Below are 13,199 nucleotides of genomic sequence, written 5' to 3' on the forward strand. Positions count from 1 at the left end.
GTCCTGTTTAAAAGAATTATGACACTTATGAGACTATTAGAAAATTGAGTACTATTTAATAATATTAAGGAATTGTTTTGTAGGGTAAAAATTGTAGTATGATTATTTTTTTTAAAGTCCTTATCTTTTAGAGATATGAACTGAAATAATTATGATGAAATGGTATGATGTCAGAGATGTGCTCCAAAATAACACAATGGATGTGGATAGAGCACAGAAGAAACCAGACTGGCCATGAGTTGATAATTGTTGGAGCTGGGTGATACGTACACGTGGGTTTACTATACTATTCTGTCTACCTTCGATTATGCTTGAAATTCTTTATAATAAAAAGTTTTACAAGAGGCTTCCATGTCCTTTGTTGAGTAGGTAGAAGCAAGGTTAAGGAAGGCATTCAGCTACTACAAAGGACAAGGATACTACACGTAATGTCCTAACTCTACAGAGAGATTCCAAATATCATAATGCCTAACATAATCCAGGTATCTGAGGAAAAAAAATTACTTAATTCTGGCTCTTCGGAAATATTTTTAATGGAGTGATAATTTAGCATTTTACTGACTGTTCACATTAGCACAATACGAAAAGCTTAAAGAAAAATGTTATCTCTAATGACCAAGTCATCACAGAAAAAGACAGTAATTTTCAGGTGTCAGAACATATCACATTCACATCTTCTCTTAATTCTAGTTGCTAGCCTAAATGTGACTTAAGATTTACATCATCAAAACAGTATTATGGTACTGGCATAAAACAGACACATAGACCAGTAAAACAGAATAGAGAACCCAGAAATAAACCCATGCATAAACAGTCAACTAAAATCTGACAAGGGAGCCAAGAATACTGAATGGAGAAAAGACAGTCTCTTCCATAATGGTGCTGGGAAAAGCGGATTTCACATGCAAAAGAATGAAACTAGACACCTACCTTACACCACTAACAAAAAAATAGCTCAAAATGGATTAAAGACTTAAATGTAAGACGTGTGTGGGAGATCAGAATTGGCTACTCCAAATGTGTCTCTTGGCTTATTTCTAGGAACGAAAGACTTTAAAGAAACTTTGGCCTTCCCCCTAACTGCCTAAAAGAATTTAAGATAGAAGGCCTGTTCCTAGGACAGGCCGTCCCCATAGATAACTCTGGGTATCAGTAGACTGTGAGAGTCCTTGCTAAGCCCATTCTTACCCAAGTTCTGTCTACCAAACATTTGCTTTCCCATCTCCATGTGAATTGCCTTCCTCCCCTTTGAAGCCCCAAACCACTACCCCAACATCCTCCTTTGTCTTTAGCTGAAGATGGTATTTATGGTGGGGCCTTTGGCCATTCTGGCAAGTTACTTGGCTTTCCTGGGTTTCTCCCATGTATACACGTTATTAAACTGTGTTTGATTTTCTCCTATTATTCTGTCTCATGTCAATTTGATTCTTAGACCAGCCAGAAGAACCGATAGGGTAAAGGAATTGTCTTCCTCCCCTACACCTGAAACCATGAAACTCCTAGAAGAAAACATAGGGAAAAAACTCCTTGACATTGGTCTTGGCAATGATTTTTTAGATATGACACCTAAAGCACAAACAACAAAAGCAAAAACAAACAGGTGGGACTACCTCAAACTAAAAAGCTTCTACACAGCAAAAGAAACAACCAACAAGATGAAAAGGCAACCTAGGGAATGGGAGAAAATATTTGCAAACCACACATCTGACAAGGGGTTATATCCAAAATATGTAAGGAACTCATACAATCAATAGCAAAAAAGCAAATAATCCAATTTAAAAAATGGACAAAGGACCTGAAAAGATATTTTTCCAAAAAAGACATACAGCTGGCCAACAGGTACATGAAAAGGTGCCCAAATCACTAATCATCAGGGAAATGCAAATCAAAACCACAACGAGATATAACCTCTCACCTGTTATAATGGCTACTATCAAAAAGACAAGCGATAACAAGTGTTAATGGGGATGTGGAGAAAAGGGAATCCTTGTGCACTATTGGCGGGGATGTAATATGGTGCAGCCACTATGGAAAACAGTATGGAGAGTTCTCAAAAATTAAAAATAGAACTACCATATGATTCAGCAATTCCACTTCTGGGTATACATACAAAGGAAATGAAATCACTACTTTGAAGAGTTATCTGCACCTCCATGTTCACTGCAGCATTATTTACAATAGCTAAGACATGGAAACAACTTAGGTGTCCTCTGACAGATGAACAGATAAAGAAAATGTGGTACATATAGATTTACACAAGAATATTATTCAGCCATAGAAAACAAGGAAATCCTACCATTTGCAACAACATGGATGAAACTTGAGGGCATTATGCTAAGTGAAATAAGTCAGACAAAGAAAGACAAATACTGTATGATCTCACTTATATGTAGAATATAAAAAAACCAAACTCAAAGAAACAGAGTGCTTACCAGAGGTGGGGGATGGGCAAAATGGGCAAAGGTGATCAAAAGGTACAAACTTCCAGTTATGAGATAAATAAGTTCTGGAGATGTAATGTACAACGTGATGACTATAGTTTAACAATACTGTATTGTATATTTGAAAGCTACCAAGAGAGTAGATCTTAAAAGTTCTTACCACAAGGAAAAAAAATTTGTGACTATGTGAGGTGATGGATGTTAACTAAACTTATTGTGGTAACCATTTTGCAATATATACATATATCAAATCATTATGTTATACACCTTAAACTTATACAATGCTATATGTCAACTATATCTTAATAATACTGGGGGAAAAAGAAGATTTACATTAACTTGACCTCTGTCTGTTGTGGTATTTTGCCATCCACACAGTAGCTAGCACACACTGAGATACAGAGCCTGTCTATCACACGCCGGCTTTTCAGGCATAGCTTATATACTGGTTAAATTAGTCTTCTCATATTTTCTCTGTACGCATTTGTGCAAGACTGTACTATAAGACTAACCTAAAATTAAACAGAAAAAAGTCAAATGAAAATACAGAAAACTATTTCAAATGTACTTACCTTAAATTATATCTACATGAAAGGGTAAAATAGTGTTACTCATCAGATGTGACAAATTAAATTATGTACTTGAGGGGCTGGCCCAGTGACACAGCAATTAAGTTTGCACATTCCACTTCAGCGGCCCGGGGTTCGCCGGTTTGGATTCTGGATGTGGACGTGGCACCGCTTGGCAAGCCATGCTGTGGTAGGCGTCCCACATATAAAGCAGAGGAAGATGGGCAGGGATGTTAGCTCAGGGCCAGTCTTCCTCAGCAAAAAGAGGAGGATTGGCAGTAGATGTTAGCTCAGAGCTAATCTTCCTCAAAAAAAAAAAAATTATGTACTTGATTAATGGTTTTGTTTTCTGCTTTTAAGACCCCTCAGAAAGTGTCACAACTCTATATATTGGCCCAAACTGCTGATTTATGCATTACAAAATACGGAAAATGTGTGAAATTGCTAAGTAGGCTATCAGCTGCCTCCCCACTGACTCTCGATAGCTAAAGAGACTCGTAAATTATTTCAACAAACTTGAAAAGTATATTATGCTAATGAAAGGCCTTGCTACATACCTATTACCAAACTGTAAAATTCAGTATTTTGTTTTTGGTGTTTCACAAAAATGAAGAATTTTAACAGTAACAATAGTAAACACAATTACAAGAGTGTAACAATTAGACCAAAAAAAGAGGAATGATACGTACCTGAGGAACGTGTTTCTTTAGAAACTAAAAAATTATCTCATGCATCAAGGCATGAGATGTGATTCCTCTTCTTTTATCATATATCCCTAAGAATAAGATTAATGATCATGAAATTACCCAGTCCCTTTAAGCCGAGCTACCAGAGTTAACCTTGATTAGCAGCCATAAGCAGAACATATTTACTCAAAACATCTTCCATGCAACTGAGGAATAAGTTCTGTATGTCTTTGAAATTACAGATCAAGGTCCCTCTGCTAATTGTTCTTTCCATAAAACAGTTCTAGGACATATCTCCAATACTATGTTTAAAAAAGCCTTTAAAAAATTTCCCAAACTAATAAATCCTATAACAATCACCAAGGATGGGCCCAACCCCTTGGCGTAGTGGTTAAGTTTGGCACGCTCTGCTTTGGCAGCCCACGTTCATGGGTTCGGATCCCAGGCACAGACCTACACCACTCATCAGCCTTGCTTGGCAGCGACCCACATATAAAAAAGTGGAGGAATGGGGCCAGCCCAGTGGCACAGTCGTTTGGTGGCCTAGGGTTTGTGGGTTTGGATCCTAGCCGTGGATCTACACACCACTCATGAAGCCATGCTGTGGTGGCATCCCACATGCAAAACAGAGTAAGACTAGCACAGATGTTAGCTCAGCAACAATCTTCCTCAAGCAAAAGAAGGAGACTGGCAACAGATGTTAGCTAAGGGCCAATCTTCCTCAACCAAAAAAAAAAAGAAAAGGAGGAAGATTGGCATGGATGTTAGCTCAGGGCTACTCTTCCTCAGCAAAAAAAAAAAAAGTCACCAAGTATATCAGAAAGTACCTCCCATTGCCATACCTGTCCTAGGTCTCCGCAATCCTCACACTCGCCTTTGCTATCTTCATAGGCACTATCTTCTATTCATTCATAAACAAGGCTCATTTAAACTCATGACACTTCCAAAATCCAAACTGTATTTCTAAATCTGAGGTAAAGAAACACCTTAACTTGCTTCTCGGATGCCATGTTATCATTTGTGAGGAGAAAGGAACCCTATATTCCAAATGAGCAGGTCCTTGAGCTTATTTGGCTAGCTCTTTCAGTGGTGATGCCTTAATCATCTTTAATTTTTTTTTTTTTTGAGGAAGATTAGCCCTAAGCTAACATCTGCTGCTAATCTTCCTCTTTTTGCTGAGGAAGACTGGACCTGAGCTAACATCCATGCCCATCTTCCTCCACTTTATATGTGGGACGCCTACCACAGCTTAATCATCTTTAAACAGCCCTGCATAGTTCTGGCGTAGTAGGTGGAGAACAAATCCTAAACATGAATGAATTTTAATACTCTTGGGCCTCATTTTAAACTAACTTCTTAGACCTCTTCATCCACAAGCCAAAAAAGAAAGACCTTCCCTCTATTTGTCCAGATAAATTCTACCTTAAATCATATTATACCAACAAGCCATGGCCTCTATGAAAATTATGTCTGTTACACAATAAAATTAAGCTTTTATTTATTGAAGGAGAACAAAGACTGGTTCCAACTTGGAAATATGTATTTATAAACTGGTACTTTCAAAGAAGTAATGATTTTGTCACAGAAAAAGAATTTAGAATATCAGTTAGAAGATTCTTCCTCAAAAGCCTAAGCAATCTACAATGTATGTGACATACAATTCAATTAAACATAACTAAAATTATAAAATTGTAAAAATTATTTCTGTATCTATCAGTCAGGTATGGGCTAGAGTATGCTGTAGAAATTAACAACCCCCAAAAGCAAAGATTTCTTTCTCACTTACACTAACTATCCATCCTGACTCTACCTGTCTGCACCTTCTACCTCACACTGCCCATCATTCTCACTATCGGACCTAGGCTGACATGGCGAGTGATATCTGCAACGCTGTAGCAAAAGGAAAGAAGATGAGAATGATGCACTGGCTCTTAAAGCTTCTGCCCATAACATGGGTCAGTTCTGCTCACATTTTATTGTCCAAAACCAGTCACATGGCACACTTAACTTGAAGACGCTAGGCATACGCAATCTGAGTATATTTTGTGAACAACACTAATGACTACTTTATAAAAGACGTTATCTGGAATCAGACAGACCTAGGATCAAATATACCTAATTTTCTCATCTATAAAATAAAAATAATAACTACCTTGTAGGATCATCAGAAAGACTAAATGATATAATGTCAGATCAGATGCTTAACAGAATGCCTGCCCTTGATTCATTCATTCAATAAACATTTTGGGGGCATGTGCCAAGCAGTCTTCTAGGTAATTAGGCACTAAATAAGAGGTTTTTTGGTTGCTGCTATTCTTATTAGAAAATGCCTTTTTAGTTTCAACAAGGAACCCCAGGATAAGCCTTCATTTCTTAGCAGTCTCCGGATTCAGAAGGAAGACGTGCGTGGCAGGCTTCCAGTTGTTCTCTAACACCCATTTTCCTTCTCATATGGTAACAGACTCTCTCTTGTTTAGCTGGACACATGACCTCATGGGATAGAGACTACATCTGCCAGCTGTCCATGCAGGTAGGACACGCAAAGGTCTAGGTTCTGGCCATTTTGCTATAGGAGGAAGTGTCATGTGGCAACTTACGGAAAATTTCTTTAAGAGAAAATTTCTTTCCTTAAGAGCAGGAGTGTATACTTTATCCACTTCTTCATCCCTTCCTCCACCAAATCGTCTAGAATATCAATTCTATCTTGGACTAAGAGACTATGGCCACACATGACAGAGGAACAAAATAGGAGGTCCTCAGTTCCTGACACTGTGGAGTGTCATACCAGCCCTGTACTTTTATGTGGAGAATAAACTTTCATCTTATTTAATCCACTATTATTTCACATTTTCTGTCCCTTAGAGCCAATCTTAGTCCTAATTAATGCAAAATACAACCTAACTCTTCAAAAGAAGCAAGCTGCATCAAAGAATAAATCTTGATGACATCCCTACATCTTCACAAGAGAAGATACCAGTGTAAGAAGTAGCAGTGGATGAGAACTGGCTTGAGGAAGACCTGAGTTTTAAAATCAGTTCTTCCACTTTCTATGTAAACTTCTGGCAAGCTATTTAACTTAGCCAGCCTTCAGCTTCTTATCTATAAAATTGTAAGAAGATCTAAAGAGTTGTGAGAATCAAATGGGAAGATATGTGAAAATACTCCATAAATTGTAAAGCACGATATAGTATCAGTATTACTTTGTGAATGGTTCCCTCTTGCCCACCTTTCCCTCAGAATTGGGGCAAGAGGATGGATTACAACACATAGACTCACCAAGAGAGTGCCCCCAGAGATTCGATTCACTAGGTCTTGTGCAGGAACCATGAACCTGCATTTTCAACAAGCACCCCAAGAGACTGTTGACAGTCTGCCCACTATACCTTGAGAAACACTGCTCTAGTGATAGGGTCCCACCATTCTTGTAATCCTGGGCTCAAGTGCCCCAATATTTTAAGATTGTGATGAAATACAAGGATAGTTCCACAGTCTCTCCAGTACCTAACTGAATGCCAAGTGCCCAGTACATAATTTAATAACATTCTGTTGAATTAATGAACTGAAGTGGAAAAACACAAAGTGGAACCGAATCAAATGACCCACTATGGACTTCCACTTCTGGCCAAGAAAAAGTAACAGGGACTGAATTTATCTCCTACCTGAAACAACTAAAAAACTGGACAAATTAGAGGAAACAACACAGTTTTCAAGACACTGGCTATCAGGTAATAAAGGACATGATTCCTGAGAAATAACAGGGCACAAGGGAGGCGAGCCTTACTGCTGGCCCAGATTACTTCTCGTAGAAAGTGTCCAGGCTGAAGTGCAAGGAGCAGGAGCCCCGGCAGAAGCTGGCGAGGTGTCCCTGAGCTGCGAGTCCAGGGAGGTCCGTGCGGCCAGCTGGCAGGACAGGATCCCAGAGAGGAGAGAGCTGCCCAGAGAAAGCACTCCTGCCTCCTGCAGAGACTTGTCCTCACATCTTCAGCATGTGTGTGTGAGCAACTGCTGGAGGCTGGGCAAAGAACCACCGGAACAGACTGAAGGGAACAATCCCGAGAGCTCACACAGGGCAGGGAAGAGTGCTGTTCTCGTCAGGCAGACTGAAAAGCATCATCATTTACAGGATACTGGGTAGAGTACTCTGAAGAGTTTTGCCTCGGGAGAGGGAAAAAATTAGCCCTAGAACAATATGCTCTGGTCCTACCTGACAAAGCTTAAAAGCAAGACTTGAAAGGATCAAACTGTTTCCAGATAACTTATCCCAGAAAAAAAGCTCCAGAATATTATAGGAATATAAAAATATCCTACGCCCTACATGGTAAAATGCACAACATCAGGCATCCAATCAAAAATTACCAGGCATGCAAAGAACTACTGGTCTAACAAATAATTTTCTTGGGGTTTTATTAAATCTTACATTATCCTTTAAAAAAACTGCCATTTTTTATCATTTTCATCCTGTGTATTAATCTCAAAATTCCTCATCCATATAACTGAACTGCTATTCCCCATATGAAATATTAACACTTCTAAGACAAACGGCATAGTAGTTAAAAATCACAAGCTCTGGAAACAGGAAAACCAGGGTCTGAATTCTTTTTTCTCACTTATTATCTCTGTGTTCCTGGGCAAGCCACTGAACCTCTCTAAATTTTAGTTCACTTATCTATAAAATGGGTATAATAATGTTTGCTTCATAGGAGTGCTGTAAGAAATAAACCAAAAAAAACACTTAACAAATAGTGGCTATCATGTCATAATTATCACTAATTATCTTAAGAAAAGTTCAGAGAAGTTACCACACGTCTGGTCAAATATTTACTGAGCATCTATCATACGCTAGGTAATATGCAAGCACTAGGAGTACAAAGAAAAAAAGGACAGTTAAGAGGACCCAAAGTATATCTTATATTGAATTCACATTTAAAAGTTCATTCCAAGTACAAACTTCATATTCTATTTCTTAATTTCTAAGTAGGGCAATTATTTTAAGTTCCTCCTCTAAAAATTAAAGGATGACTTTTTTTCCCCTTTGAAAGGAAAAAATAAGAAGTTGTCAGGTTCAACAAATTAGGGCATATCTGAGAAATCCTTGGAATCTGAAAAATGTGGTAAAACTTTAATTTAAAAGCAACCTGCAATTAACATCACCTTTCAAAATTATTCTCAAATTAGAAGACTAAATTACATCCAGACATAAAATACATAAAACGGACCAATCTGTTATTATGATAATCTTTTCAGAAAGGCTGGGCTAACAGATGTAAGGAATTAAAATCAAGTTCAAGTTTGTATTTCATTTGCTCATTCCACTTAAATGACAGATGGTTTAAATATTAACCCTATTAATAAAATGTTTGTATATTCATTGTGAATCTGACTGTCTTACCTCATAACTCCATAAATTCATTTTATTAATTTTACTATGGCAGCTCATTTCATTCAAGGTCGTCTGAACCTTTGCCTCCCAAAGTGTGGTCCTAGAATCAATAGCATCAGAATCACCCAGAAGCTTGTTAGAACTACAGAATTTCACTCCCCACACCAGACCTTCTGAATCAGAATTTGCATAAAAAAACCAATCCTCAAGTGATTTCTACGTATACTGAAGTCTGAATAGCACAGTTCTAAACTGTTGATTTTTTTAACATTGTTTTACAGTGTTACAAAAAGTTTATTTGCTTCCAAACTATGGTTAATTTATCTCCAGATAGTGACTTTTGGTAAGAATAACTCAATTCAGACAAACCAAATCAATATAAATTTATATATTAGATATTCTATATATAATGCTTCTCAGACTTGACCTTACCTCTCAACTATGACTTCAAGTCTTACAAGTCTTGTTGTACTTATTCATTTTCTCTCTTGAGATGACATTTTTTTTGCTTTAGCATGTGGCTATTGTGATGAAAGTCTTCTCTGTAATTAAACAACTATATAGAACAGTACTAGGAGATCAGATTCTCACCATGATTTCAGAAGAAAAAGAAAAAACTCAAAATAGGTTTCACTTGAAAGTTCCCTGGAGAAAAAATGACCAGAATGACTCTATCCTCCACAATAATATGTTTCTATGCTTTCCCTAACATATTTTTTTTACCACAGATACCACATAAAATAAGAAATTCACATGGGACTTAGTGCAGTTCTTTAGATGGCTCATCTTTTATTATTACTATTGCACAATAGTCACACTGCACATAAAATAGAACAAATTTTGTTTTTTCTTTGGCTTTTCCCCCCAAAAAATGACAGACCTAGGTTGAAACTGATCACAGCAGGTAGGATGGTTCGGTACAGATTCAAAAGAAGGTACAAATGTTCAGTCTTCAAAAGCACTGCAAAAGCCAACCTCATCTCTTGTCACTGTAGCCAGGGATTCATGCCAAACATTTGAAAAGTGACATTCCTTATAAGCTATTGTGAAGAACTTTGCAAAGAGAAGGGAAAAAATTTTTAATAACAATCAACTCCTTAGAATGGTCAAACATCTATGGCCTCTGGGTTGCAGCAAAAGAATCTAAGAGCTACCTGGCTGCATCTGAGTCAATGTACCCAACACCCATGCCTTAGGAGAGAGGGTTCAAAGGGTGTTAAGAGAAGCTATCAAGGAACCCGTTGGGCTGTCTCAAAAATTAAATATGTCCTCAAACATCCCCAGTTTTTTATAAGATCCTGTTATACATCAGTCATCCTTCAATTTAACTCTGTATTCACCCATTTTGCATTTGCAACCTATACAATTTCTCAGGATACAGGGTTCCATGAGTAAACCAGGTATTCAATGCCTCTTTTATGGTCCTAGACATATTGATTTCAAGCTTTAAGTAGTACCTCTAGCTCTAATATTCTAGAATTTGGTGAAGAATTCATTATGCCCCATCCTCACATTCACAGTCAAGTCTCTCAAAAGAACTGTCCATGCACTTTGGCTCCACTTCCTCACCTACCAGTCCCTCTTCAACCCCCATCTGGCTTCCACCCTGTTGACTCCACTGAAACTTCTCTTGGTAAAGACTGAAAGGACCTTCATGTTGCTAAATTCAATGTACATGCCTTAGTCATCATTTTTCTTCACTTTGCGGCATCATTCAACAAAGTTAATTGTTCCCTCCCTCTTGAAATGACTTTCTGTAGCTTTGATGGACCTGCTTTCTCCTGGGTGCCTTCCAACTCTCTGGCCCTTGTCAATCTTCTTTAGGGACTCTGTCCCCTCTACCTGACCTACAACTGTTGGACTATCTAGAATCTCATATAATCTCCTAACTATCAGTATCACCTACATGCTGATGACCCACCTTCATGCTGGTAACACATTTACATATCCAGTCCAGACCTTTCTTCTGAGTCTAAACCGTATATCCAAGTACCTATTCAACATCTCCACTTGGATGCTTCATAAACACATTTAAACACATTTCCACCCCAAACTGAAGTCTTGGCATCTTTCCTTTACTGTTCCTCCTCCAATGTTTCCTATTGTCAACCATCTACTCAGTTGCTCCTGCTAGAAACCCAGCAGTCCTTGACTCTCACCATTCATATCCAATCAATCTCTGAGTCCTGTCATTTTGGCTTCCAAAATATAGCTTTAATACGCCAAGTTTCCCCATCTCTGCTGCCATCCTCTCCCAACTCCCTTCCCTCAGGTCCAAGTCATTATCATCTCTTGCCTACCATACTGCAATAGCATTCTAAGTGATCTTCCTGAATCTACTCATATTCCCCTCCAATTCCATCTCCACGCATCAACAAGTGATCCTTCAAAGACAAAAATGCTGCTGCTTAAAACCCTTTGGTGGAGTCCTATTGGTTTTAGGACAACGTTCACAAGGCACCTGCCTGCCTCTCCAGACAAACTCATCTCATGCTATGGCTCCTTTGTTCTCTAAGCACCAGTCTTACTCTTTTTCTCTGTACATTACACATGCTGAGGTTTTTCCAGGTGCAGAGCCTTTGCACGTGTCACATCCTCTACCTGGAATATCTGTTCCTTCTTTGACGCTTCTCCTACCCACTGCTGCCCGAACCACACCAACATACACATGCACGTCCACATCCACAGTCAAACCAGACCAAAAGGAACCAATGACTAGCAACTCATAGCGTTAAAACATACCACCAGGACAAAAAAATAATAAAACTTTATATGAGGTACTGTTTTAGGTGATTTTTATATATTAATTCATGCAATGTTCACAACCACCCAATGAAATAGGTACTATTATTATCTCTACTTTGAGGTAAATAAGGTACAGAGAGGATAAGTAACTTAACCAAGGTGACAGAAATCCAGTGGCAAAGCTAGGATTCAAATTTAGCCCTTCTTCCACGTGTGTGCGCCTGACTATAGCACGACAACTTGGATATGGACTATCCAACCATCCCTTCCACCTAAGGGACGTGGAACTGGTTTACATAATTATACATGTATAAATTTGGATAAATACTATGTCCCCCACTAGATTAAAAACATAAATGAGGGCAGGGACTGTTTATATATTGTTCACTGATGTATCCCCAGCACCCTCAATAAAACCTCACACATAACTGATGCTCAATAAATATCTGTTGAATATATGAAGTTTACTACTCCCTTGTATAATTATTTTGAGAATGTACTGGGTTCCAACCATGTCATATACACATACATATTTCCTATGATAACTGTTGGCTATCTATTCCCTTCAGTCCCTCGGCGTCCCCTCTTCCTGCCCACGTGGCCTTCGAGGTCCAGGCCTTGTGCGGCAGCTGGCCCCAGTCCTCTCTCCCTCCCTGCAGGGATGAGCACCTCGAGGCCTTTCCCACCCTCAGGCCTCACCTTCCACGTGAGAGAAGAGGCTGTCCCAGGTTCCAGGCCAGGCCCGGGCGACTCTCCAGCGCCTGAGGGAATGAAGCGGCCATAGCGCTGCAGAGGCCACTGCGCCGCACCTCCTCCGGGGAGGCCCAAGCCCGCCTGCTCTTTTCCCGCCTCCGCCATCTTGGGGTTCCCGGCGTGCGCAGCGACGGGGGCCTGCCAATCGGGCGCAGCTAACCAATCAGGAAGCGAAGTGGCCCAAGGCCCCCGCCCCTCGAGCGGAAGCCAAGGGACAGGCCCCGAAGACGCCTGCAGGGGGCTCCCCGGGTTGCGGGCCTCGCTCTGGAGTTTGGGAGCCTTTTCTTCTTGGTGGGCTAAGTGGAGACAGTAACTTCCACTTGGAAGTGGGGCTGTGACACTTATCAATGGTAGTTGGTGTTGCCTCGGTAGCGTTACGGGCCCTCACCTTCCCCTACGCCGCCCGTGTCATCGTCCCGCTGCTCTGACCGAGACAGTTCTGAAAACTGGCTGACTCCCTGTAACTTCCACACTCGGGCTAGGCCGGCTCTCTGAGGCTGCCTGGACAAGTGTGTTTCCCCTCCTCACAGCAGGCTTTCAGATAACGGCATCCCTGCGCCCGCCTCAAACCCTCGGCAACACAGCCCCATTTCAACCCGCCATTCAGAAAATAGGGTTATTTCCT

At 39.8% G+C, this 13,199-nt stretch overlaps 1 protein-coding gene across 2 annotated transcripts in view; it reads right to left on the minus strand.

Moving 5' to 3' along the window:
* The window catches only part of REC114 (REC114 meiotic recombination protein), an 88,912-nt gene extending 76,204 nt beyond the window's left edge, over nt 1-12,708 (minus strand). For both annotated transcript variants that reach the window (XM_008528257.2, XM_070621769.1), the window contains exon 1: nt 12,521-12,708. In XM_008528257.2, the coding sequence (XP_008526479.1) occupies nt 12,521-12,679 (159 nt within the window). In that variant the 5' untranslated portion in view covers nt 12,680-12,708. The remainder of the gene's footprint in view (nt 1-12,520) is intronic.
* Between the last annotated feature and the right edge of the window lie 491 nt (nt 12,709-13,199).

Source organism: Equus przewalskii, chromosome 1 (genome assembly GCF_037783145.1).
Source record: "Equus przewalskii isolate Varuska chromosome 1, EquPr2, whole genome shotgun sequence".
Lineage (NCBI taxonomy): Eukaryota > Metazoa > Chordata > Mammalia > Perissodactyla > Equidae > Equus > Equus przewalskii.